The sequence below is a fragment of the Aphis gossypii genome, unplaced genomic scaffold (genome assembly GCF_020184175.1).
Source record: "Aphis gossypii isolate Hap1 unplaced genomic scaffold, ASM2018417v2 Contig00636, whole genome shotgun sequence".
NCBI classification, from domain to species: Eukaryota; Metazoa; Arthropoda; class Insecta; order Hemiptera; family Aphididae; genus Aphis; species Aphis gossypii.
Window position 1 is genome coordinate 35,192 of NW_026083204.1, and position 27,854 is coordinate 63,045.

The 27,854-nt window shown below is 29.4% G+C and overlaps 2 protein-coding genes and 1 long non-coding RNA gene across 4 annotated transcripts; 2 read left to right on the plus strand and 1 right to left on the minus strand.

Moving 5' to 3' along the window:
• Nucleotides 1-1,551: 1,551 nt before the first annotated feature.
• On the plus strand, nt 1,552-7,624 carry LOC126554888 (uncharacterized). Of its 2 annotated transcripts, XR_007606745.1 has the most exons (3): nt 1,552-2,022; nt 2,104-2,337; nt 7,312-7,624. XR_007606745.1 is itself a non-coding variant. In XM_050209890.1 (2 exons), the coding sequence occupies exons 1-2, from the start codon at nt 1,801-1,803 to the stop codon at nt 2,275-2,277; spliced, it is 396 nt and encodes a 131-aa protein (XP_050065847.1). In that variant the 5' UTR covers nt 1,552-1,800; the 3' UTR covers nt 2,278-2,555. The 2 variants fall into 2 exon arrangements, 1 of the variants encoding a protein (XP_050065847.1); XM_050209890.1 differs by lacking the exon at nt 7,312-7,624 and having other exon boundaries at nt 2,104-2,555.
• Nucleotides 7,625-8,707: 1,083 nt separating this feature from the next.
• Nucleotides 8,708-10,114, plus strand: LOC126554889 (uncharacterized). The gene is made up of 3 exons (XR_007606746.1): nt 8,708-9,196; nt 9,495-9,869; nt 9,955-10,114. It is a non-coding gene; the product is annotated as an uncharacterized LOC126554889 (long non-coding RNA).
• Nucleotides 10,115-15,734: 5,620 nt separating this feature from the next.
• Nucleotides 15,735-26,124, minus strand: LOC126554887 (uncharacterized). Its single transcript, XM_050209889.1, has 2 exons — nt 25,451-26,124; nt 15,735-16,548 (listed from the first exon to the last, which is right to left on the minus strand). Exons 1-2 carry the CDS (start codon nt 25,477-25,479, stop codon nt 15,798-15,800), a joined length of 780 nt encoding a protein of 259 aa, XP_050065846.1. The 5' UTR covers nt 25,480-26,124; the 3' UTR covers nt 15,735-15,797.
• Between the last annotated feature and the right edge of the window lie 1,730 nt (nt 26,125-27,854).

A 27,854-nucleotide genomic window follows, 5' to 3' on the forward strand; every position in this document is an offset into this window, starting at 1 on the left:
ACGTGTGCGGGCAGTTGCAATATAAAACAAATGCAATTATGAGCGCCCGAAAAGGCGTAGTTATTTATTCGAATTAACTAAAGAAGAATAGCATAAAAATACAAAATTTAACAATATTTTACAAAAATACGTAGGTACGGCGACAACGGGAAGAATACTGCGAGAAAAAGGGGAACAAGACGCGTGACGACGGTCGTACGAAAAAGTGGGTAAGATCCTACGTTACACTGCGTATGTCACCGGCACGATGTAGGTAAAACGGAGTCACTAGTGATGGAGAACTATCGATAGTCCCATCGATAGTTTTCGATAGTCGTTATCACTATCAATAATTTGAAATTTATTAGTAAATTTATAAATAATAGTACCTATTTATTAGTTTTATCTTGTTAAGTTTTAAAGTTTTTTAATAATTATTCATTCCTCTTTCTAACTTAAAATGGGTAAAAGGAAAATTTCTAATGTTTGGACCTTTTTTACCAGAAGTACAGATAGAAAACTTGCAAAATGTTGCAAATGTAAAAAAGAGTACAGAACCGTTGGCAATACCAGTAATCTCAAAGACCATCTTAAGAGAATGCACCCAGAAATACAATCTACTATAGTTGAGTCAGATGATGAAGATACTCAAAGTAGTCATTCAACATCCACATATTTTAAAAAACAAAATGTTTATGACCGTGACAGCAACCGTAAAAAAGAAATAGATAAGGCGTTGATTCTAATGGTTTATAAAGACTTCCAACCTTTTTCTATTGTTGGAGACACAGGATTCCAAAATCTAGTTAAAATACTTGATCCAAGGTATGTATTACCAAGTAGGCCAACGTTAAGAGACTCTATTAAAGCAAAATTATGAAATATGTAAAGAAAAATTATTTGCTCTACTTCAAAACGTTTGTTATGTAAGTTTAACATGCGATTTATGGTCTTCCAGAGCAAATTAAAGTTTTTTAACAGTTACTTGTCATTTTATTGATAAAGACTATAAAATGCATTGTACAGTTTTGTCCACTAACAAAATGGACATTAATCATACTAGTGAGAATATTGCAACAGAAATAAACCTAATAATAAAAGATTGGGATATTGTTAGTAAAGTTATTACAATAGTAACATACAACGCATCTTCAATGATTAAAGCTTGTCAAATATTAAAAATACGTCACCTTCCTTGTTTTTCTCATACACTGAATTTGGTCGTCCAAGATTCATTAGAACTTAAAGAAGTTGATTTGTTGAATTGACTGAGCAAGAAAATCAAAACAAAAAGCCTCTAAAAGTTATTCAGGAAGTTCCTACAAGGTGGAACAATATGTATCATATGATAAAGAGAATACTAGAACTGAAAAATTATATAACAATTGTATTATTAAAAATGCCTAATGCACCTACAATTTTAAATTTAAAAGACAGTTTGGTTCTACAAGATTTAATTGAAATATTGAGTTGTTTTGATGATGCAAACAAAAAAGTATCCGGTAATTTATAATATAGAGTATAATATTTAAAATATTTTTATTTTATATGATCATTTTCTGTTTAGGTAATTATGTTACCATTTCATTGATAATACCTTTAGTGTAAGGTATTTTAAATCATCTTATTAATCTACAACCAAGTACTTCAGAAGAAAAGAGTATACTACAAAAGACAGTTGAAAGTGTTAAAACAAGGTTATTTCATTATGAGAAACGTACTTTACCTCGTTTAGCTACAATATTAGATCCGAGACTGAAAAAAGAGGCTTTTAGATCTTCTGATAATGCTAAATGTGCAGTTTCTTTACTTCAGAGCGAAATGTCTTTGCAAGAATCATTATTACCACAAAATCCAGAGGAAAGTCATGATACTACAGAATCAGCATCTAACTCTAGTAAATCATTATTTGATTTTCAGGAGATTAGAATAGCTGAAAAAAGGAAAAACAGGACGGTGACTGCCAATTCAATCATTTATTTAAAAGAATACATGGAACGTCCTAATACAAATAATGATATTGATTCTTTAATATTCTGGAATGTAAGTACCTATCTAAAAATTAAAATCTAAATGGTTACAAACTCATTTTAAATCAATAAAATTATAATTTTTATATTTCAGGTTAATAATGATAGTCTTGGGACTACTCCCACTTGTGCTAAAAAAATCTTATGTGCTCCTGCCACTTCAGTCTCATCTGAAAGGATATTCAGTAAGGCTGGTATAGTTGTTTCAGATAGGCGGTCTAGATTAAAAGCTAAAAATGTAAACATTGTAGTGAGCCGGTCCTGGTGAAGATGGCCAAACACGATTTAACGACGAAGTCCACTTTGTCGTCTATCTTCTTCGGAGAGCGTAAGAAATTTGTAGTAAATAAACAACTCGTTTTTTATAAGTTTGAAAATCAAGTTATTTATTAACTGAGACAGAGTAAAATAATAATATTAACGACTAGCCCGATGTGTTGTTAAGTATAGAACAACGCCACCGGTCCATGCGTACTTGAGGCTTAACTATGTCTGAATCTTAATACTACCACAACCCTTTTTATATAAAACTAATCATGGACGTAGTCCCAGAATATACGTGTGTGTCATGGTAAACCGGAACACAAGTTTCGTGTTTACTAAGACACGATTATTGAATGCGTATTAGCTTTCTAAAAAAATCATTTAACTAGATCTATAAATAATATAAATAATGTACGTATTTTAATTCTACTAATTCATATAACAAGAATATAATACTAGATCTATAAATTGGATATATGAAATTATTGCAAACAGTATCAGCTCAAAGGTAATAAAAATAAAGTAATAAAATAAAGTAATATCACAGATTAAATAAAACCAGATAGTGCACTCTCGAAATCGTGATAATGTAAACAAATCTTGGTACTTCTTATATCAGTGTGCCAATGATAGAAAAACTAAATTCGTTAAGTTTCAGTGAGTTGGTAGTATGTTAAACAGTGTGTTATCAAGTATTTCTCATGATAACGTTTTGTTATTGTTTTTGGTATGGTAACAAGTGTGTTTTAACTGTTTTAAGTTTTAAATTACTGTTTTTATTTCTACAATTTAATTACTCGGGTAGTTTTGAGCATATAATATTATATACCGTTATAATATTATTATGGAAACAAAAAAAGGACATGGCTCGTCATGCGCAGTGAAATACTGCAACAATAAGTCGAGGACCTCTGTTGGTATTAGTTATTTTACCATGCCAAAAAATATAGACAGGTAAATAATATTAGTTTTAACAAAACATACATAGCTACATCTATTTTATTTTATTCTTTAGGCGGTCCAAGTGGATTGAATCATGTTTGCCTGAATATAAAGATAAAAATGTATTTGTTCAGAATTTAAGAATTTGTAGTGAACACTTCGAGGACAAAATGTTCCTTAATGTCAACAAAAAAAACAGGTTGACAGATTTTGCTGTTCCTACATTATTCAGTGGTAAGATATTCTTTAGATGTAGGTCTTCAATTGAATATTATTCTTGAAGATATTTACACTGTAGATACTGGCTAGTTACACTGGCTGGTTTTTCACAAAAATAGATACCCTTTACTAAATAATTTAATTTCCATTAACTTTTAGATGAAATTCTGGCTAAAAGAGAATCTGAGAGGGATTTAATAATGAATGAAAGTAATGAAACACATGATCTTTCAACAACAATGGCATGTTCAAGCCCTATTTCATGTACTAGTACAAGTAAGTTAATTCAGTTAAATCTTAACTTTTATAAATATTTTATTAATTTATATTGTTATTATTTTTAGGCTTATCATTGAATAATACTACAGACTCATCTTCTCAGACACCAGATCATTTATCACACTCAACACCTAGAAAAGTTGTTTTAAGGACAGAACTGAAAGAAGCGAAGGAAAAAATTAAGAGTTTGGAAAAAACTGTTGCCACTCTAAGTAATGTATTAGCTGAAAATGATTCCACAGATATATTCTTAAAACAATGTCAAAAATATTTATCTCCTGCTTTACTTTTAATTGTCAAATCCCATTTAATGTGTAAATCTAGGAAAAAACCAGGTTATAGGTATTCAAAATCACTAAAACAATTTGCGTTAACTATATATTTTTTAGGACCTAGAGTTTATAATTTTATGAAATCAATTCTATCATTACCTAGTACAAGTAAACTTAAGAGAGCTACGTCAAAATTTGAAATGCAACCAGGTTTTAATGATTTCCTGTTTTCTTTTATTAACTTTAAAACTAAAAATTATTCTGCTGAAGCAGTACAGTGCATACTTTGTGCGGACGAAATGTCTATAAAAAGTCATTTATATTATTTGATTAAAAAGGATGAGATTATGGGATTTAATACAACAAACTTTCGTAAGACATATGAACCTGCAAAGTATGCATTAGTATTAATGCTCAGGGGTATTAATGTAAATTGGAAGTTGCCTATAGCATATTATTTAATTTCAAGTACTTGTACTGGGTATGATTTACAGGACATAATTTTTTCTACATTATTAAGACTACAAAATACACCATTGGATGTTAAAGCATTCATTACGGACATGGGATCAAATTTTGTAGGCTTAAGTAATAATCTTAATATTACTCCTTCACGACCATATTTTGAAATCAATAACAAAAAGATTTTTTATATTTTCGATCCTCCGCACCTTTTAAAATCTACTAGAAATATGTTTTTAAAGCATTCTTTTAAAGTAGATGAAAATATTATTGACAAAAAATATCTTGTGTCGTTTTATAAGGAAGATAGCAATTGCAACTTAAGGTTAGCTCCCAAATTAACTAATCAACATATTTATCCAAATGCCTTCCAAAAGATGCGTGTTTATCTAGCGGCCCAGTTGTTTAGTGCTACAGTTGGAGCTGGCATGGAAACATATTTAGCCTTAAATAAACTTCCATTTGATTCAAGGCCTACAATTGAATTCATTAAAAATATTGATAAATTGTTTGACATTTTTAATTCTTATAAAAGGCCTAATTCTAAAGATTATAATAGACCATTTATAAACTCTCAGCTTCAAAAATCACACCTATTACTCATGAATAATTTTTTTACTTCTTTAATAGTTTTAGATAAGAATAATAAAAATGTTACAAATAGGATGAAATTTATAAGAGGATGGTTAGTTTCTATTGCTAGCTTAACTTTATTATGGCAATCATTATCTTCTATAAATCCTAGAAAAAATTATGTTTTATTCACAAATAGGATCAATCAAGATTGTCTTGAAAACCTATTTTGTACCTTTCTGCAGAAACAAGGGAATAACTTCAACCCAACTCCTGTACAATTTTATTATTCATTTAAAAACATATTTTGCTTGAATTATTTTAAACATTCCGACAATGTTAATTGCCTGCAAGATTTTGATGAAATTCTATCAGAAATTCCAGATCCTACCAATACTGATGTACAAAATATTATGTTTCCGGATAAAACTCCATTTAAATTTAAAACTTCGATACCAGTAGCATCTGTTGATTATCGGGATTTAGAATTGCCTGAACAAAATATACTGACCTACATTTGTGGATATTTAATTAAAAAATGTTTGGAAACACACGCCTGTAACATTTGTATAGATTATGCAAAATTTCAAAAAAATGTAGAACCATCTTTTTTATTTTCTTATTTTAAAGCCTACGAAAATTCTGAAAAATCCACTTTTGGAAATCTAATGATGCCTCATTCAGAATTTTATAACTATATTAACAGTTTAGAAACAGTATTTATTAATCGTTTTCCTATTTTAGCACCTGAAAATAAAGTAGGTGAAAAATTAAAACTAACCATGCTATCAATTTATTTTTCTCACCCATGTGAAAGCTTTAATAAAGACTACTTATTAAATTTGTTTATAAGATTTAGAATTTTTTCATCAGTTAAATTTTTAAATAAAGAGTTGGTTTCTGAAAAAGTTAAGAAAAATAAAAAATTAACAACATTAAAACATTTGTAAATTATTAATTATCATTATATTTTGTTTTTATGTATCAATATGGATCAACGTGGATCAATATGGTCTATGCAATTTGGAGCTGACTGAACAATTTTTTTTCATAATGTTTGTTTTTCATGCTTAATTTGATGATGCTTTCAAAAAAGTCACTCAAACTTATGGAAGTATTTTGACCATAACTTGAAAGTACCATCAAATTAAGCAAGTAAAAAAACAAATTTTGAAGAAGAAAAATTTTAAGAAATTGCTTGAGTAAACTGCATTTATGGTTAATTAATTATAAATTAATTGTATTTTTTTTTTTTTATATATATACTTTATGTACTTATAAATGTTTGCATTTTTTGTTTTTTTTTTTTTTTTAATAAATAAATACCTACATATATTAAATATAATAGCGTTTTTATTTATATTTTTTTTTTTTTTATGGCATTAACGATTTGTGTACAATATTATTAATATTGTAAATTGTATCCACAATATTTACGTTACTTTCTTTTGGTCCTACTGCAACGCGCAGTAACCAATCAGATACTGTTATTTGAAAATCTATTGTTCTATCCCGGAGTGCACTATCTGGTTTTATTTAATCTGTGGTAATATGGTCGGATTACTACAATATGTTGATATTTATATATCAAAATGATTGGTTATTATGATTGCTCATAATTGTTAAATCATTTTATTACAACATTTTTATTTTTTATTTGGTTGATAAAGATATTAACTTATTTTCATTATATGATGTTAAAAACAGAACTTTTTATTTTAAACTTACTTAATTTGTTAAATAATATTAACCAGTTATCACTTATTTTCTTTTTATATCATTACAAAACAGTGGACTATTTATTTTATGTTTATTTAAGTTGTTAAAGTTTCTTTAATCATATTTGTTAAATAATTTTATTTTTATGTTGTAGCAAGACAGTGGACTATTTATTTTATACTTACCTACTAAGCTTGTTAAAGTCCCTTTTATCATTTGTTAAATTACCTATTTCATCTTAAACATTTTATTTTGTTGAATTATATAAGTAAAAACTAGTTATTACTGATTTTCATTTTATGTTATTAGAGAACTGGACTATTTATATTATATTTATTAAAGTTGTTAAAGTTCCTTTAATCATATTTGTTAAATAATTTTATTTTTATGTTGTTACAAGACAGTGGACTATTTATTTTATACTTACTAAGCTTGTTGAAGTTCCTTTTATTATGTTCATTATTAAATATTTATTTTACAATGTTATAATTTGTACGCAATAAAATAAATCATTTATTTTGACATAATGACATACTATTTTTATTTATTATCACTATTAAAAATGTGTTTAGGTAATTTTTTTGACAAGAAGTCTATGAAATATTGTGAAAGCAGTTTCTGCGGCGTCGTCGATTCAAAATTGAAAAAAAGTTTGTTTTTAACATCAGCCTTTAGACAAAAATACTATCGAAACTATCGATAGTTATCGATAGTATAACTACATACAATCGGAAGCTATCGATGGTTAGGACTATCGATTTTTCTCCACCCCAAGTAGTCATATCAATCATACGTATGAGAAATAAATGAGTACCATTTTTACAGCAGTTTAGTTACAGAATTGTCCACCAGGAAGAGCTAAGAAGGCCGATTTGAAAATATTTTATAAGCAATATTGTATATTTAAGTATATTTGTGTTGAATAATATACATATTATTTACATATTGATGGACATATTTTATTTATATTTTATGATTCTATAGTACCACTGTATCACACTACCTATAGTGGAAATATAACCATCCACACCTACCTAAAACTAGTAAAACTTATTATTTTTAAACATTTTTCATATTGTGCTAATTAATATACCCAATAAATGTTTTGTTCCTGCATGCAAGTCTGGTTACTTAAGTAATACTAAAATAATAAAATCAGCAGGGAAGAATGTACCAGCCATGTTCCATCCACCACAAGTAACACTTACCCGATAGTTATTGTTTTGTTTTAAATTATAATAATATTTTGTATACTTAATTATGTACTGTAACATACCTCTAACTAACCTTGACATGTTGACCACCGAGAGGAAGCCTGCGTCCACAATTTTTTTTATTATTCTACTGATATTTATATAACATTTTTTTTAACACAAAAGATAACTATTACAATACATATAAGTAATAAAAAAATAATAATAATAATAACAAAAACAAAATAAATATATAAAAAGCTACATAACAACTAATACAGGTATTCTGTTATAAACATGAACGTTTTAAAATTATTTATCTTACAGGACTTACTATCTGTATGGAACAATAAAATACCACGGAAAGATAGGAACTTATCCATAAAAGATGTAGTTTACGGTTTACATTTTAAAGAAGATGATTTTTTAAAATATGAATGTAAAATGCCTGATGGGTCAATTAAATACATTGAACGAATACGTCCGGCATTGAGAGAAAATGCTATTCCGACAATATTTTTAGGGTTACCAGAACGATTTTCAAGTGTAGGGATAAAAAGACCGACACCAAAAAATAGGCAAGAAATAAAAAAAGGGTTTGTAATGCATCAACAAGTGACCTAGATGAAATTAAAATAGTACAAGAACAAAATTCACCGAATGAGTAAGACACTACTTGTACTTAATGATACTACTACATAAATTTATTAATTATATCAATAATATAAAATGTGATTTAATTATATTTTGGGATTTCTTATAATTTCAGAATTTTTGAATTGAAGGAATCTTTTTCAATAGCTTATCTTTACAAAATTGTAAAAGATATAATACTTCCAAGGAATATGTGGGGACTGCATTTGATTCCATTAAAAAAACAACATTTGTTCACATAAATGATCCATTAAAAACTGATAAAACTGTAGTTTTTACTGATTCATGTTTACCAAGTGTAGTCATTATTGATAAACAAATTGAAGTTAATAAAATAAAAAGTGAAAACGATTTGCAACTATTACTTCAAAATCTATATATCTTTAAAATATGTAAAAGAGTTAATAATTGTCGCCAATCAAAATTGTGTGTTCGTTTCTTTGATCCTTCATTAACTTCTCCGAGAATTGTAAGATGTTTTAACCGTGCATCAGAAAGAAGAAAACTGCAAAAAGTAAAATCCATAAATTTAACACCAGCTAAACAACTTCAACGACTAACAAGAAGGTTAAAAACTAAACATCAACAAAAAACTAGACTTAACAATAATGTAAGTTAATTATTTTTTAGAATAGATTTAAAAAAATATTTCCTATTTTATTAATTATACATATACATTATACATAATATCAAATATGTAAGAAAAAATAAAGACTTCACTTATATACTTGGTAATTTTGTTAAATTACTTTTACAATATTGATATTCTAATTTTAAAACTATTTATAATGAACAATCAGTTTTATACAAATTCATAATTATGTCTATTATAATTAAAATGTTGAAGACTATTATCAACTGTCGGTAGTTAATAATGTATTAACTTTATATCTATTTCAAATATATAGTTGGTTACATTGAAGCAGAAATTATGGACAATGCAAAGAGAGTGCAGCCTTGTTTCTAAGGATATGTTGAATGATTGCATACTGGATTTGCTAATAGAGCAATAAGAAATGGTTAAAACAATTTTTAATGCAGCAAAATGTAAAAGCTCTAAAGGAAGAAGATATAGTCTAGAATGGGTATATGAATGCTTGTTAATGCATATCAAGGGACCAAAATTATACAGAAAAATGAGAAAATAAAATAAATAGCCCTTGCCATCAGAAAAAACACTTGGAAGATATATCAAAAATTGCACCCTGCTTATGGATTCCAAGAAAACACATTTCAAGTCATGAAAGAGAAAGCTCAAGACTTTAGTTTGGCAGCAAGACATGGTAATTGAAAGATATTTATGTATATATTTTTAAATATTTTCATATAGGTATAGAAAAAAATGTAAAAAATAAATGTAATATTCAGGTTGTTTACTTCTGGATGAAATGCAATTAGAATCAGTTGTAAAATTTCAACGCGATAGTTTACAGTTTCATGGTTTTGTTGACCTTGGTGCCCAAACTTCAAACAAAGATTTAACAAAAAGAGGTGATCATGCACTTGTACTGATGTATCAACCATTCCGTGGCAACTGGGTACAACCGATTGGAGCATTTCTTGGTGCAGGCGCTGTGAATGGAAAAATTCTAGAAAAAAATTGTTTTAGAAGTAGTATATATTTGTATGTTCTGAGCACCTTTTGACTACGGAGATTTCAAAATTTTAAGGGAGACTTTTCCCCTCAAACTTTTTTTTCTCCAAGTACCAGTTAAAAACACTGATTTTCAAAAAACATAATGTATGTTCTGAGCACCTTTTTTACAAAGAGATTTCATAAATATCAGATAAATCGTGATTGTAAAAGTAACAATCTGACTACTAAAAGTAACAATTTACAATTTATTAATTACTTATACATGTTGGCTACACTGAACTGTAATTCTTTAGTAACAAAATTATTTTTTTCTTTACATTTTAGTAACTAATTAACCATCGTTAAACCAAGTTGTGTTTTATGTTTATTTTTTCTATCTCTTAGAATATATTTTTATAGTAATACATTTTGATTTTCAATGCCATTTAAAAAAATGAACTTACAAAAAACTAGCATGACATTTCTTCATTAGTTTCTTTAGTACGAAACAAATCATTCCCAACATATCCGGAATACATTACATTTACATCCAGATTAAAAACGTATGATATTGTAACGTGCCACGTACAATCAGTTGAATGATGTCGATTTGGAAAGGTTTTGTGAAATAATTGAACTCTCGAAATTATTCTAAGTGTTTTTTATTTAAAATTATTCTAAGTCCAATTAATTAATTTAATAAAACTTGTGAAAAATATTCTAAGTCCAGGAGACATAAAATATTAAACTGGGTGACGTGAAGGTGCTTGCGCTAACTCTGGTGGATCACGTCTGAATTGTGCCTAATCTGGGCCCCCTTATATATCGTCCAGGGACTCCCGCGGTACCTTCAGATCCCTGATGGTCATCTGCACCTGCATCCGCTTCTTCCCACGCTTTGCGTTATCTGAACGCCGACGTGCGTCATTTTGACATCTATATTATTCTATCGGGTGGTAATTATATTTCTATATTATTCTACCGGGTGGCAAGCGTACGTGCGATGATCTGCCTTTGACCCTGCACGATGCCGCCGCATAATTAATTGTTATAATATAGTATTTTCGTTGCGGCTAGCGTCTCACGCCGTTCCGCCGCCGCCGCCGCTGATGACGACAATTGCTACGTTTATGTGTTATCGTTCACGGTTAGGAAAATCTGTACTTGATATCCCTGCTCACTTTTAGAATCCAATTAAAGAATAATTGTTACACCCTCATCAAAAGTTCTGTTGCACCCCCAATGTTAGATTATTGTTGGCTACAGAATGTAATTTATATATTATATTTAATATAAGTATCAGAGCACGTTGCACCTCCCCACGAAAAAAAAGGTTTATGTCTCAAAGACAGAAATCTTTCAAAGTTCAGTACAAAATAGTTAAGTTACAAATTATTACAATATTATAGTGTTTACAATAATCGATTACAAGTCATTGATATAAGACATACATTACAATTCTCTGTATGCTTTTACATTTAAAGTATTTTCGTTATATAATATGAATATATGATGTATATGTTGTATATAGTTTTGATTAAATATGGATTGATTACACTTACAAATGGTTAAATAGTTTGATTAAATATTTTGATTATAATAATTAATGATTATATGGTTAGATTAAATATTTGGTTATAAATTCTATTTTTAAATATGTTGGTTAGTTTTCTTATAATTTATAATTGTGATTACAATAAAATATAGTGTTAGTAAATAGTACAATATAGTGATTATAATTGATTTGATAATTCCAATAAAATATGTGGTTAGTATAATGTGTTGATTACAATAGTTTCTTATATGGTAAATTAATTAATACAAATAATATTTTTTTTTTTTTTTACTATATTATAATATTTAGTAGTACAAAATCTATAAAGTTCCCCACAATTCAAATTTATTTCCATATCCCAATAGTAACTTATTCGTACAGTATGTTTTCTTAAATCTAAGTGTATATATATATATTTATTATCATTCCAGTTTGTATGTTTTTTTATTTTATTTACTCAATCAAGATTCGCTGCCCATGGAATGACATACTAATCATTTGAAGTACGTCGTCCACATTGACAACAACCCTAATTGATTAATACGTTTACTTGATCACTCTTTACTCATTGGGGATGCCATAGAATCCACCCCATCGATCATATGTCAAATGTTATGTCGATAGGTGTTTCGTACAGCCCCAACACTTCGTTTACCTGATCAATTCATTCTAGACATACATTTATCTACTGTAATTCAATATATCTCGTGGATTCTGTATTATTTCGAGGTAATAGTTTAATTCATAACAGTATGGTTCACCAAATTCTCTGTCTAACGCCATATCATCAAAAATCTTTTGGCTGCCTCAATCATTTCCAATATAGTTTCATCCTCGTAAGGTACGAGTATATTTTCATTAGCGGTAACTATATGAAAATCAAAACAAGCTGTGTAATTATGCCATTCTCCCTGTGTTGGATTAATATGAAATTGCGTTTCTATGTTAAACGATATTGCCGAAGCTAATTGCTCCATTCTATCCATTATTGGTTATTATTTATTTCGTAGAGTTGATTTGTAATTTATAGAATTATGAATTTCTGAAAAAGAAATTTTACGTTCGTATTTCGATTATTAATGTAACCGTTGTTTTTGTTTTATTACTACTTTTATTGTTATTGTTTATATATTTTTTTTTTAGAAATGTTTTATTAAATTTTCATATCGCTGTTTCCGTATCACATAATCAAATATACATTTAGTATACTTGACATCCATTCTCGGATCATGCGCATACGTAGTATGGTGTTTCTTTTTACATATTATATCATGGGTCTCTACTAAATTAAGTAGCCTTCCTGTTTTATTATATGTACCGATATCTACTTCGAAAATTATTTCTTTATTGCCTAACTTTTCAAACTGAATATAGAAATTTTTATTAAAATACTTATCGTAGCACGTTATGTTTAACATAGGATAGTGGTCTAAATCTAATCTTTTTAAAATTTTTTGTCCGAATGTCCGTTCCATACTACTATCACATTCTCTTATTACCTCTACGTATATAACTGTCAATATATCCCTTATTCAAATTATTCCTGGTTGAACTCAAACTTTGTTGTAATTGGTCTAGACAAGCATCTCTCAGATCAGTTTTTACTCTGAACACTCTCTTTATCTCTCTTATTGCCACCTGAAGCTCCGTCTCACCCATAGGTCGAGCTTCTTCGTTAAGTGGTAGCAAAAGAGGTCGTCCCTCCAGTTTCCTGATCTTAAAACGGTCTAAGCTATTGGATATAGCTCCGGAGATGACAACCATGCTTGTCTTGTTTACCATTGAGAACTCGAAGTCCATAATTATGAATTTATGTGTCTCTTTTCTGTATAATTAAACATTTTGTATTAGTGATTGTATTTCATATTTTTTTTACATTTAGTACATACTTATACATTTATGCGATTGTTAATAACTTATATTATTATTTTTAAGTTATATTATATTATTAATATTATTCCTTATTATATCTAAATATCTATATATTTAATTTATACATTTTATTGTTCTTTCAGTAAGGGCGGCATATTACTTAGGGCTAGCCTATCTGGTGTGTCACCTAGTAGCTTTTCCTTAACCCCATTCCCTTTTGCCGATGACGTCATATGTATGACTTCTCTTTCTCTATTCGATATGTCGTTATCCGTAGTTCTTGCTCGATGGCCTATGGCCCTCATAGTGGTCAGTTTGCATTTATAACTTATATATATGAATGCCAAAAGAAACATGGAGAATACTAACAATGCTATAATTGCATACATCATTAATGAGTGGTTATTACTTTGTACTTCCACTCCGGACTGTCTGAGTATTTCCTCGTCTATCATTCTTTCTACATCGTCTAGTGAGTGGGCCATTTCGTGTATGTTATCGAGTTTGCGTGCGTCGAACTTATGTCTATACTTTTCTATTTTAATGCCCTTGATACTGTTATTGATCTTATACGATATACTTCCTACTCCGATTTTAGGTATGAAATTTGTGAAATACTTTGTTTTGATCTCCCTTGTCGGATTTAGCACTACGTGTTCTGCATAAGCTCTACATTCCTGATTTAATTTAATTATCCCTTGATTTTTAATTTTTTCAATATATGGTTCTTGTATTCCCTGACACGTAATTGTTAATGTATCTTTCTTTGTTGTGTATATCCATGTGTTGGCATACTTAAGTTTGTGGTATATATTTTTAGAAATAATGATTACTCCTGATTCACAATTTTGTGGTAACTGGTCTGGATTTTTAAATAATGAAACTTCACACGGTTGTTCTTTTGATTCGTGTTGTATTGGTTGAAATTCCGGGCAAATAGTAAAAGTTTCTGTCTCGGTACAGTGTAATAATTCTGTTTCAGTAAACGTTGTAAATTGTCTACGATTTTTAGTTATTCCTACATATTGGTATTCTGGTTTCAATACGATACTATGTGATTTGTTATCCGGTCGATCAATGTCTACAGGATGTGGTATAGGTATGATTTTAAATAAAGTTAATTGCGTTTCCGTTATCAACGGTATTTTTATCAGAAACACTATTTGATCACCACTATAAAATACTGCAATTTTAGTTATTTTTGTAAATTCATGTATTTCGCTAGGTAATGTTCCCATTGGTAAATTCAAGTTAAGTGGTAGGTTTAGTTTTACTTCTACTAGTTGTGCTGCAAGTTCTCGCGGTGTTACTAAGCTTGGGTGTAAAACACCTGTCCTAGCCGCGGTTATTATGGCACTTAAAGTTTGGGTTTCGTAAGAGTATTGTGTCATTAATGCTGTAAATATACTAAAAATTCTATTTGACAGTAACAAGGTTTCTAAAGTATACGTATTGTTTATTAAAGCTTTTATGTTTGTTTCTAGACTTAGTTGCTTTTGTCTTAACTCGTCATATAACTGGTTTAGTTTAGTTGAAGCACTGTTTATTCCTACTATTGAAGATTTGACTACAGTGGTCTGGTCTTTTATAACATGTATCATACGTTCATTTGTACCTTCGACTTTGTTTATGTGTTGCAAAGTTTCCTCCGCACATTCCTCATCACAAACTCCGAATAAGGTTTTCATTGCCGAACCTATCATATTTACTAACCCTCTTTTCACTCTAGCACTACGTATGGTGGTGTGTTCCCCTGGTGACAAATATCTACCAATAGATTCATACATTTGTTTCCGTTGGACGGATATTTCATTAAAAGTTGTTTTTAATACATTATCGTATTTTGAGCACATCTCCCGATCGGTCATATTTCCCTTACAATGCTCGTCCATATTTCTTATTTCTAATTCTAATTGATAATGTCTTAAATCATAATCGCTTAACGGTATATAAGTTACGAGCTCCCAATGAGCTCCTATTATTCTGATTTCACCTTGGTTTTCATAAAATATACTTGTTTCATTTTTAAATTCTTCTATGGTGTATGGCGACTGTCCTTGCGCCATCATTATACACAAAAACCTATATAATAATATGCTAATTAGACATATATTTACCTTAATTAATTTAATAGGCCATGTTACGTTATCATTATTTATTACTTAAATATAATTTATCTTATTAATTCTAACTAAATACTACTAGCAATTAATTTTCATTTATTTTGTTAAAAATTTCCTCCGACGTTGTCCTCAGAATTTCTCTTCTCATGATCCAGCACATAGGTCTTGTATAGGGCTCATCACTTTGTATGATTCTCAAGAGGTCTGATCTCAAAGTTGCAATAGATTGCTCTATTACGTGAGGACTTAACGGGTAAGGCAAAAGTGCTGCCGCAGAGTGCACATGGTGGTCAAAGCAGGCGGGGATTTCCCTGTCCCCCACTAAGAAACAGTGTTTTTGGCGTTTTATTTTTCTACCCAAATTTTTAAGGAATCCGATTTTTAATTCCCATCTGCTAGCAAAAAAGCTCACGCTTTCCAACAAGTTCATGGTAGGCAACCACATGTGCGGCCTTCCATACGTTATCGGTGTCAAATGTATCCTTCGGTTTCCTTCACATCGGAAGTTGTCCAAAATACATTGGCAGAGTACCGATTCCTCTGACAGCGTTTCATGTGGTTCATGCCAATCCCAGCAGATTTCGTTATGTGCACCATATATGTGCGAGTACACAGGGTTTCTTTCAAACTCCATGCACCCCAGATACGTGTACAACTGCATTTCCCCCAACATTTCATCTCCCTTATTTAACCGGAGAGTCACCAGACGTCCTCCTGCTGTTTCTTTTATTTCCAACCCGAATTCAGGAACTACGTCTAATTGTGCATTTTCCACCAATGGCACTATGCGCCTATGCCCTTCCGTTGTCAGATATATTACTTCAATTTGTCGGCTCCTATAATATAGTTTAACTCTTATAGTACGTTTTGGTTATTAGTGTAAAATTTGAAACTAACTACATTTGTATCTTAATACTAAAATAAATCTAATTTACTATCTTTATTCATGTTTTTTTTTTTTTTTTTTTTCTTATATATTTTTTATATACTAGTCTCCCTCATCGTGTTTAACTCTGTTCCTTGTTCGTGTATTAAGTTTACTACATATCTGTATCTGTATCTGTTCACACATTTAAAATTATGGTGTATACTAATAATTAGTAGTACAATGGTCATTATTAGAATGCTTACTCCTACACATATTATAAAATTATAATAATGTATTTTAAATTTAGGATTTTCTAGTTTTGTTACGATTTGTGTGCTGGTGTTATTAATAATTATTTTACTAGTTATATTTGTTCTATCCCCTATTCCTTCTGTAGTATCTGACGTGATATCGCCATAGTCAAACTCATTTACTACATTTGTGGAGTCTATCATTGTTAAGTTTGCTGTAATCATTTGCGATATTATTTCGTAATGGGTATTATTTGTATTTTTGTTATACTCGAAATTATTCAGTGTAGTTAAATTATAGTCATGCTCACTTGTCATGATAGGTTTTATTGTAGTTGAAATTGTCTGCAATGTTGGATTAGTTATGTTGGTTTTATGTAGTAACTTTGAATGTATTACACTTAGGTGTCTAACATTTTTCGGAAATAATATGAATTTTTCATTGTCTAATCCTATTGTTTTCAATGTTAATTCACACGTTTTTTCGATAGTAAGTTTTGTTAAAGTGTTATTTAATACAATAGTCGTAGGTTTTATGGAGAATATACACCCTAGGTTCATATGTACCCGTGTGTTGTTCTCATCATTCAAAGCTAAAGTTATACGTTCCGTTGTTCCCCAAGTCGTTCGTTGAAGTTCAACACGACTATTGTTTACTTCATAAAAAACTATTGTTTCTTCATGGCTCGTTACTCCCTTTACCGTCATAATGATTAACCTATAATTTCATTACTTATTACTTATATTATTTTATTATTCTATTACTTATTACACATTTATGCTCTATCTATACTTAATATTATTATTATTATTTTTTTTATTATTATTATTTTTTTATATCTATTTCTGTTCATACATTTTCAACAATTGGTCCATTCTGTCGCTTCTTTTACGACTTACCATCACCCTTCGTTTCATTTCTTTTCTATATTTTTTCCTGTCGTGCTCTAACATTTCGTCAGCCTCCGGCATTACGTCTAACCAATCGTTTATTACTATACAAAATTGTTCTCTCAAGTCGTTTTTTTCATAAACGTCATGTATATAAACCGTAATGTTTTTCGTAAATCTCTCTAATTCCGATTGCGAATATGGTTCGCTCATTTTCTTATTAGCATTTTCCATATGTGACTTTAAACAACTAGGTGCTTCGTCCCTTCTTAAGAAAGTAGTAACGTTATGTTTTTCCCGTTTGATCATGTCGTATAGATAATTTATGAATTTGGTTTTCTTTTCCCTAAAAATAAATACTTAATCTTAAACTACACTCTAAGTCTTATTTACCTTATTTATTTAATACTTATTTAATTATATTTAATTTCTACCTAAACTTTCGTATCGGATTTCTAATCATCCTTGTCTAGTTTGCCTTTTTCGTAATATTTTTTTACATCATTTTTATGTACAGTCACCTTCCTTCTACCTCTCTGTATTACTACATTTTCGGTATCCAAAACCTCTAAAATTTCAAAAGGTCCTTTCCATAACGGACTTAATTTGTTTTTCTGGGTTTTGTCTTTCAGTAATACCAAATCTTTCACATCTAAGTCTTCGCTAAATTCCTTTTTATCATACTGTTTTTTAGATTTTATCTTCTTATTAATTAATCTTTCTCTGGCAATTTTATGTGACTCCTGCATTTTTTGTTTTAAATCGAATATATAATCATCGTAATTATACCTAGGTTCAGGGCTACATTTTAACTTGACTGGTATGTCCAATTCTTTTCCATATAATAACGCGTAAGGTTGGTAATTAGTCGAACTATGTTCCGTTGAATTATATACGAATAATGCATATGGCAATAGTTGATCCCAATTATTTAAATCTTTGTCTACATAGTGTCTCAAATATTCGGCTAAAGTTCTATGTGATCTTTCTAAGCTACCGTTAGTTTGCGGATGATAAGGACTCGTATTTATTTTATTAATCTTTAGTAGTTTACACACTTCTGTGAAAATCTTACTAAGAAAGTCTGTACCTTGATCAGTTAATATAGTTTCAGGTATACCGTGCACACATACGAAATTTACTACAAACGCCTGGGCGATAGTGTTTGCCGTATGATCTGGTAACGGAACACCTAATGAATATTTCGTTAGATCGTCCTGCATAGTCAATATATATGTGTTGCCTATTGCAGTAGGTATTAGAGGTCCTACTATATCCATAAATATTTTTTCAAACGGTCTAGAACTTGTCGTAGTTATAATCATCGGACTACGGTGATGCCTATTAGTTGTTTTATTCGTTTGACACGACGGACAGTTTTTTATATATTCCCTTACTTCTTGTTTTAACCCTGGCCAGTTGAATTGTCGTTTAATTTTCTTAACCGTTCTATTTAATCCAGCATGACCCCCTAGTAATGAGTCATGAAATTGCTTGAAAATAATTAATTTTTCCTCATTAGTGTACTCTAATTTAGTACAGATTATTATTTCTATATCTGTATTTCGAAATATATACCTAATCATTGATCTTGTTTTTGTCCAGTCCAACCCGTCTTTCTTTCCTAACTGGTTCATGGCTAACTTATTCAAGGAATTTTTAATGCAAAAGTACTTTAAATTTAATAATGCAAAATGCATATTTTCACTTGTGGTTAATTGTTTTTCTTTACTTTTAGTTATCAAAAATATTATGTATCTTTCTTCGTAATTAAAATATACTACGTCGCCTATTTGTTTATTTGATTCTAGCATTTTATTCGTTCCAAATTTTCGTTTTAATTCGTAGTTTATTCCCGATTTAAAGTTATAATATTTTTCTATTTCTGATACAATATGATATTCTGCGGGTGATTCTAGTAATTCACCGTTCACCTCTTTCACATTACTATTCGTTATTATTGTTGTTTCCGATTTTTCTAGAAAGCTCGTATAACTTTCGTCCTTAATTTCTTTTATACTATACATTCTACTTAAAGCATCTACGTTCGAATTTTGTACTCCCGGTTTATATTTTATTTCGTAATCGTATTCCTCAAGCTGTATGCGCCATCTCGCCAACTTTGATAACGGATCTTTTAAGTTAAATAACCAAGATAATGGTCTATGGTCAGTGAGTATCACGAATTTTCTACCGTAAAGATAGGGCCTAAATTGTTTAACCCCGTATACAATCGCTAAACATTCTAGTTCAGTAGTTGAGTAATTCATTTCACTTTTATTCAAAGTTCTAGATGCGTACGCTATTGGTAGGTCGCTACCTATCGTTCCTTGGGATAGTATAGCTCCTAGAGCCTTACCACTAGCGTCGGTTGTAAGTATAAATTGTTTCGTAAAATCTGGATATTGTAAAATCGGTTCTGCACAGAGTGCGTTTTTTAATTTGTCGAAAGCTACCTGACAATTTTCGTCCCAATTAAATTTAACATCCTTTTTTAATAAGTGTGTCATTGGTTTAGCTAACATACTATATCCCTGTATAAATTTCCTGTAGTACCCCGATAAACCTAAAAATGATTTTATTTGCTTTACAGTTTTAGGCACCGGAAATTCTAATACTGATGTTATCTTTTTCGGATCTGGTTTTATTCCGTGTTCCGAAATTATGTGTCCCAAATATAAACATTCGCGTTTTAGAAATTCGCATTTATCTGGTTGTATTTTTAAATTATGGGTACGTAGACGTTCGAATACGTCTATCAGCTTATTGTTATGATCGCTCAAATTTTTCGCATAAATAATAATATCGTCTAAATATACTAAACATTTAATGCCTATTATCCCCGACAATACGTTATTCATTAATCGCTGAAATGTAGCGGGACTTGTTTTCATTCCCATAGTCATACGTTTAAAATGGTAATGACCTTGACCGGTCGAAAACGCTGTCATTTCGCGAGATTCCTTCGCTAAAGGTATTTGATAAAAACCGTTTGCTAAATCTAAAATGGTGAAAAGCTGACATTGTCCCAATTGATCTAATATTTCCGTAATATTAGGTAACGGATGAAATTCATTTAAAGTTACTTCATTGAGTGCCCTAAAATCAATTACTATTCGAAATTTATCTTTACCAGATGAATCTGATTTCTTTTTTACTAACAACAAAGGTGCATTAAAAGGTGACATAGATCGTTCTATGATATCGTTTTGTTCCATTTTAATTAATTGTTGTTCAATTTCCTTTTGCTGTGCCTGTGGCAATCTATATGGTCTTTTATATATAGGCGGTTGATTGGCGGGTAATCTTATTACGTGTTCCGCGGCGTTAGTAAATGTTAAATAATCGTTTTCCAAATGAAATACATCGGAAAAATGTTCGCATATTTCTAATATTGTTTTACGTTCCTCGTTATTTAAATGGTCACTACGTATTAAACTTTTTATTTTATTTACGCGATCGTTATTGTCATTTACTACAGTTATTTCGTGTAATTTATATTCTATGTCATTGTCGTATAATATTTTATTTAATTGGTCCTCATAAATGTTTTGTGGTAATTCAGAAATATTCAGTATACTTATCACCGTGTTTCCATTCTTTACCGTGTTTATTATATTAGCGCAATATACGTCCTGTATTAATTCTTGTTTTTGTATTAAAATATTTTTATTTTCCATTATCGGATCAGCTATTGGGATAGATATTATTGTTTCCGTTCGCGGTTTTAATGTGTAACATATTTTATCTTTATTTAATTCGCACGGAGTGTTATCATTTATAGTTAATATATTATTCGCAACATCTATTATTGCGTTAGTTTGTAACAGGAAGTGGTGACCTAGAATTCCATCTCGCGGTATTGGAAATTCCTTATCGACCACATGAAATTCCGTTTTTATTTTATTATTATTTAATATTAATATTATTGTAATTTTGCCTATGGTAGTTACTATTTTATCATTAATGCCTTTTAAATTTATTTTTTTTTTCGTTCGTTTACTAATGTTTCGCCTGTTAATTTATTTATTTTTATTAAATTGATTTCACTACCGGTGTCTAAAAGAAGATTTGCTGTATTTGTTTTAAAGTTAGGTGATTGAAATGTAACATGATTTTCATTAATTACTGATACGATGGTGAAACATCGTTGGGTGATAATTCCTCCGTTACGGCCGTTATTTGGTTGATCGAACGGACGCCGTTCCCGTTCGACACTTGACCGTTTCCCGTCCGGTTTGCATTATTACGCTCATCCCGTTGCCTACTATAACAGCTAACACTATCGTGTCCTATCTTATTGCAATAACTACAAGTTATTGGTGCTGAATTATTGTTAAAATTATTATTAGTATTTTGTCGTGCGTTATTATTTTGCGGTTGCTGATTATTATTATTATTCCGACGCGCAACTTGTGTAACATTACCACGACAATCGCGAGCGACATGATTAGTTCTGCCGCAAATATAACATCCGGGATCGTTTTGCTGTCTCCGATTATTATTATTATATTGACCGTTATTATTACGCGGATAGTTATTATTATATTATTATTATTATTGCGACCGAAATTATTAAAATTATTATTACGATTAACGTTATTATAATTATTAGGACCTTGTCTATTCTGACCACGATTATAATTTTGCTTATAACCGAATTTCTGTCCATTTGGGTTATTTCCCTGATAGTTATTTGACCAACGATTTCCGTTATTATTTTTATTTCCGTTTTGATTTACTTTAGTCTCGTTATTTTGTAATTCTTTGTTAAAACTAAATTCGATTTCTAACTGCCTAGCCATTTGCATTGCCAGTTCTAAAGTTTCTGGGTTCCTAGCTCGTAATATTGTTTGTAAATCCATTTTTAACCCGTTTATATAAATTGCTAATGCCTGATCCTTTAGAGTTTGCCTTAAAATTCTCGCCTCTTCGGGCGTTTTATTTGCCAATGTTGCATTACATAAATTATAATATAACTGTTCTACGCGACCCGTATAAGTTAATACATCTTCGTCATTTTTCATACGAACTGAATTTAATCCTATTTGTAATGTTTGTGGTGACAATTGCTGTTCAAAAGCCCCCCTTAATATTTTTTTAATAGTTTCCCAATCACTGGTTTCCCTATACCGACATACTTCTAACGCCTTGCCAGTAATCCTAGTATTAATAAATTTCACTAATAAGGGTATAGTTTCTTTATCTACGGCCTCACATGCATAATCGCATGCCCGTATGAACGAACAAACGTCTTTTGCATCGGCACAAATTGGTATCATAGCAGTGACCTGCTCAATTGTAGCCTTTACACTAGACATTTTTGTTCTTTGCTTCCTCTTTACTGGTCCTAATTCTGAGTGGACTAAATTTGGTGTACTACGTAACCCTATTAATCTTTGTTCTAATCCGGTATTTGAGTCTTCTCTAACAGTAGTATCTAACAAACTTTTCCCTGTTGTTTTTTCCTTATTAATTCCCTGTGTAGAGTCGCTACCCTCTTTCGTATTTATACTTATGTTTACTAATTTATTTACTTCAATATTTTTATTTAACTCTACCTGAGTTCCGATTTCTTTTGTTGTATCTGTTTCCTCTTCCGAACTATTACTATCGTTTTCACTATAACTATTTTCTTCTTTTTCCTTATTCATACGTTTATTTTTATATTCATTTATTATAACTTAAATTAAATACGCTTTATTTCTTAAAATAATTTTTTTTATTATTATTTTTTTTTTCAATTATTAATCAAACATTAATCTCTTTAAAATATTTATCAATATTATTTTATTATAAAATTCTCGTAATATTTTTATTATTCCCCCAATTATTTCTATCTATATTTTTTTTTATATTTTTTTTTCTAGGATTTTTTTTTATCCTCTCTAAAATTCACAATATACGTCAAGTAATTTTTTTTTTAACACGATAGGACTTTCTCGCCTATAAAATTCACAATTATCTTTTAATTATAACACGGCTTATTTCTGCCTAATAAAATCTCCGATTATTAAAATCGCTAAATACGGCTCTTCTCGGCCTAAATAAATTCACAATTATTTTTCACAAAATACGGCTCTTTTTGGCCCAATAAAATTCACAATTATTTTCAATATACGGCTCTTCTCGGCCCAATAAAATTCACAATTATTTAATTCACAATATATATGGCTCAATCCGCCCCAAAATAATTCCTTTCATCAACTTTTAAAATATGGCACTTTTTCAGCCTAAATAAATTCACACTTTTATTCTCAATATATGGCTCAAATCCGCCCCAAAATAATTCCTTTCATCACTTTTAAAATATGGCACTTTTTCAGCCTAATAATTCAATACTTTTAATTCTCATATATTGCTCAAATCCGCCCCAAAATAATTCCTTTCATCAACTTTTTAAATATGGCACTTTTTCAGCCTAAATAAATTCAATACTTTTAATTCTCAATATATGGCTCAAATCCGCCCCAAAATAATCCTTTCATCATCAACTTTTAAAATATGGCACTTTTTCAGCCTAAAATAATTCAATATATATAAGGACTTATTACTTGCCTTCCCAATAATTCAATAAATAAGGTCTTAACTGCCTTCAATAAAATTCTCAATTAATATTCTTTTTAATTCACAAAATAAACTCTTTCTTTTTTTCTTGCGTGTTCCTTGACGTATAATTCACTAATAATTTTTTTTTTTCTATAATTATTTTTTCCGTATTCTTCACGTATAATTTTCTTAAATAAAATATTTTCCCCTTAATTATAATTTTTTTTAACAATATATTCTCTTTTTTTTTTTTGTATTATTTTTTTTTTAAAAAAAAATAAATTTATTTATACTATTCTTACGATATTTATCTTAAATAATTTTTCCGCATAAAAAATAATTTTCTTGTAAAATATTTAATTTTAATAAAATAATTTAATTTTCGTAATTAAAAAAAAATGTTTAAAATAATTAAAATAATTTTTCTTTCCTTTTATATTAAAATAAAATTTATTATTACTATTTTCCTTATAAAAATTTTATTCTTCTGCTATTATATTTTATAAATAAAATAATAAAATAAAATTTTATTTTAAACTTAAATTATTATTTTTTTTTGAAAAATTTTCTATGTCAAAATATTTTATTTATATTTAAAAATAAAATATTTTTATTATTAATTTTTTTTGATTGATTTTTTTTTAACTTATTATTTTTCTGAAAGTTCTTTATGTTACTTTGTTGTATTTCTTTTTGGAAATAATAAAATATATTTTTTTTTTTTAGATTCTTAATTTATTAATTTTTCTGAAAAATTATTTATGTCTTTTTTTTTTCCTTAAAAAAAATTCTTATTTATTTATTTGTTCCTCGAAAAATTATTTATATTTGAAATATTTATATATTTTATAACTAAAATAAAGTTGTATTATTTTATTATTGAACAAAAATTTTATGCGTAAAAATAATCTAAGTGTATTATTAAAATATTAAATTTATTTAATCGTTGCGTTCGTTTTTTTTTATTTTTTTATTTTTGCTTATTCTAAATTTTTCCCTTTTTAAATTATTTATTTAATTTTATCAAGATATTTTATTTAATGTTTCACGGGGAATATATATATATACACCTTCACAATTAAAAGTAACTTATACGATGGAGTTTTTAATTCCAAAGGAGACGCGAACAGAGTTAGACGCTTAAAATTATTCTACATTAAGAAAAAAAATTATGCTTACACAACGATGGTTTGAGTTGATGCTTCCATTCTTCTTGATTGCTGAGCCGTGGTGTTACTTGTTGATTCTTTCTCTTTCGGAGTCGCTGAAGTTGACGTTCTGCAGTTGTCTTCTTCAACAGTGATTCGTTGCCGAATGTGCCTCCGTGAATTCTTCGAAGTGGATATATTTTAAATTTTTTCGAAAAATTTTCGAAGTGGAAAAAAAAATATTTTTTCCCGAAAATTTTCTAAGTTCGAAAAAATTAAAATTGTTCGTCCAAAGAATTCTTATTTGAAAGAATCCTACCGACTGCGCCAAATTTGTAACGTGCCACGTACAATCAGTTGAATGATGTCGATTTGGAAAGGTTTTGTGAAATAATTGAACTCTCGAAATTATTCTAAGTGTTTTTTATTTAAAATTATTCTAAGTCCAATTAATTAATTTAATAAAACTTGTGAAAAATATTCTAAGTCCAGGAGACATAAAATATTAAACTGGGTGACGTGAAGGTGCTTGCGCTAACTCTGGTGGATCACGTCTGAATTGTGCCTAATCTGGGCCCCCTTATATATCGTCCAGGGACTCCCGCGGTACCTTCAGATCCCTGATGGTCATCTGCACCTGCATCCGCTTCTTCCCACGCTTTGCGTTATCTGAACGCCGACGTGCGTCATTTTGACATCTATATTATTCTACCGGGTGGCAAGCGTACGTGCGATGATCTGCCTTTGACCCTGCACGATGCCGCCGCATAATATAATTGTTATAATATATTTTTCGTTGCGGCTAGCGTTCTCACGCCGTTCCGCCGCCGCTGATGATCGACAATTGCTACGTTAATGTGTTAATCGTTCACGGTTAGGAAAATCTGTACTTGATATCACCTGCTCACTTTTAGAATCCAATTATAAGAATATTGTTACACCCTCATCAAAAAGTGTCTGTTGCACCCCCAATTATGATTATTGTTGGCTACAGAATGTAATTTATATATTATATTTAATATAAGTATCAGAGCACGTTGCAATATATTATTCCATCAAAATACTCAAAATAAATATTGATTGGCTGATTGTGGTTTCAATATACAGAGGAGTAAAAGACGTTGTAGAATGTTTTTTCCTGCGGACTTGTCTTACACGATTGGAAAAAAGAACGATGAATACCATGGATTGAACACTCGAACATATCCGAATGTGTATATGTTTTATCAAAAGGAATCACTTGTTGAATATGTAAAAACCAAATGCGGAAAGGCTAAATGAATTGTGAAATTGATTCATATGATACCCTTGTTAGTATATTAAGATTTATAAAAAAAAATGTTATAGGTATCGAATAAATTATCGAATTCTATTAAACAACTTAAATGTGTTATTATTCAATCCTTTATCTTGTAAATACGTGACCTAATGGATAAGGCGTGAAGTTCTGTTTAAATAATATAAGGTTTAATTTCAGGTTTGATGCAAATTAATGTAAGTATATAATCATTAATAATAAATAATTCTTCTCACCCCCTCCACACTTATCAATTAGGTCACGTATTTACTTTTACATTTTTTTTTTTTTTTTAATAATTTTAGTCATAGAGTATAATTTATAGGGGCGTCTTTATATACTCTATGATTTTAGTATAAAATGTTGTTATATTTAGCAATATTATCAGTATATGATTAACACTCTAACAATCATAGCACTACTTCAACAAACGTAATTCATTAGAATAAAAAAAAAAAAAAAAATCTATAAGAATTAAAGACCGCTAGCTACAATATGATTTCACCAGTTGTTTCAAAGTCAGTATTCGAAATTCGACCGTATGGTAAAAGAAGTGTAACAGTTGGATTGCTTGTTAACAAAAAGATTTCAATCGTTATATTATTAGAATGTAAAAAAACTAAAAGATTTTAAACCTTGATCTTGACAATGGCTTACATTATGTGAAAATAATTACAATGCAATTATCGATAATCTGTAAACTCGATGTAAACGTGTAAGAATAACTGACAATTTAAGTTTTTCTGTTAATGTGAAACAGTCTTCAATTATATTACATTCTAATGAAAATTATGTTACTTTATCACACATCGATTTACACCGTTTGAAACAATTGCAACTCTGTATTGATTTATATATTATTGAAAAACAAAAAAAATTGTCAAGTTATCAAAAGACTTTTGACACGGCATATTCACTAATTATGGCAGATGTAAATTGGTTACCTTTTTCTTGTCGTCGGAATGAATTTACAAACCAATATATTCAGAATTATGACTTAAGTTATAGTAATATGGAGTCTAACGATATTTCTTTTATGTATGAATTATTACAGTATCATTATAACTCACTATCAGATATGATATTACAGTAGTCCATAGACATAATATAGATGGACTGCGCGTTCCTACCCCCTCAC

Excerpts from the sequence above, each read along its gene's own strand:
- LOC126554888 (XM_050209890.1), top strand. The coding sequence starts at position 1,801 with ATGTCTTTGCAAGAATCATTATTACCACAAAATCCAGAGGAAAGTCAT. Across the intron at positions 2,023-2,103 it reads ATTCTTTAATATTCTGGAAT|GTTAATAATGATAGTCTTGG; the intron begins GTAAGTACCTAT and ends TTTATATTTCAG.
- LOC126554887 (XM_050209889.1), bottom strand. The coding sequence starts at position 25,479 with ATGGAAGCATCAACTCAAACCATCGTTGT. Across the intron at positions 16,549-25,450 it reads TCAACTCAAACCATCGTTGT|GAGCCGACAAATTGAAGTAA; the intron begins GTAAGCATAATT and ends ACTATATTATAG.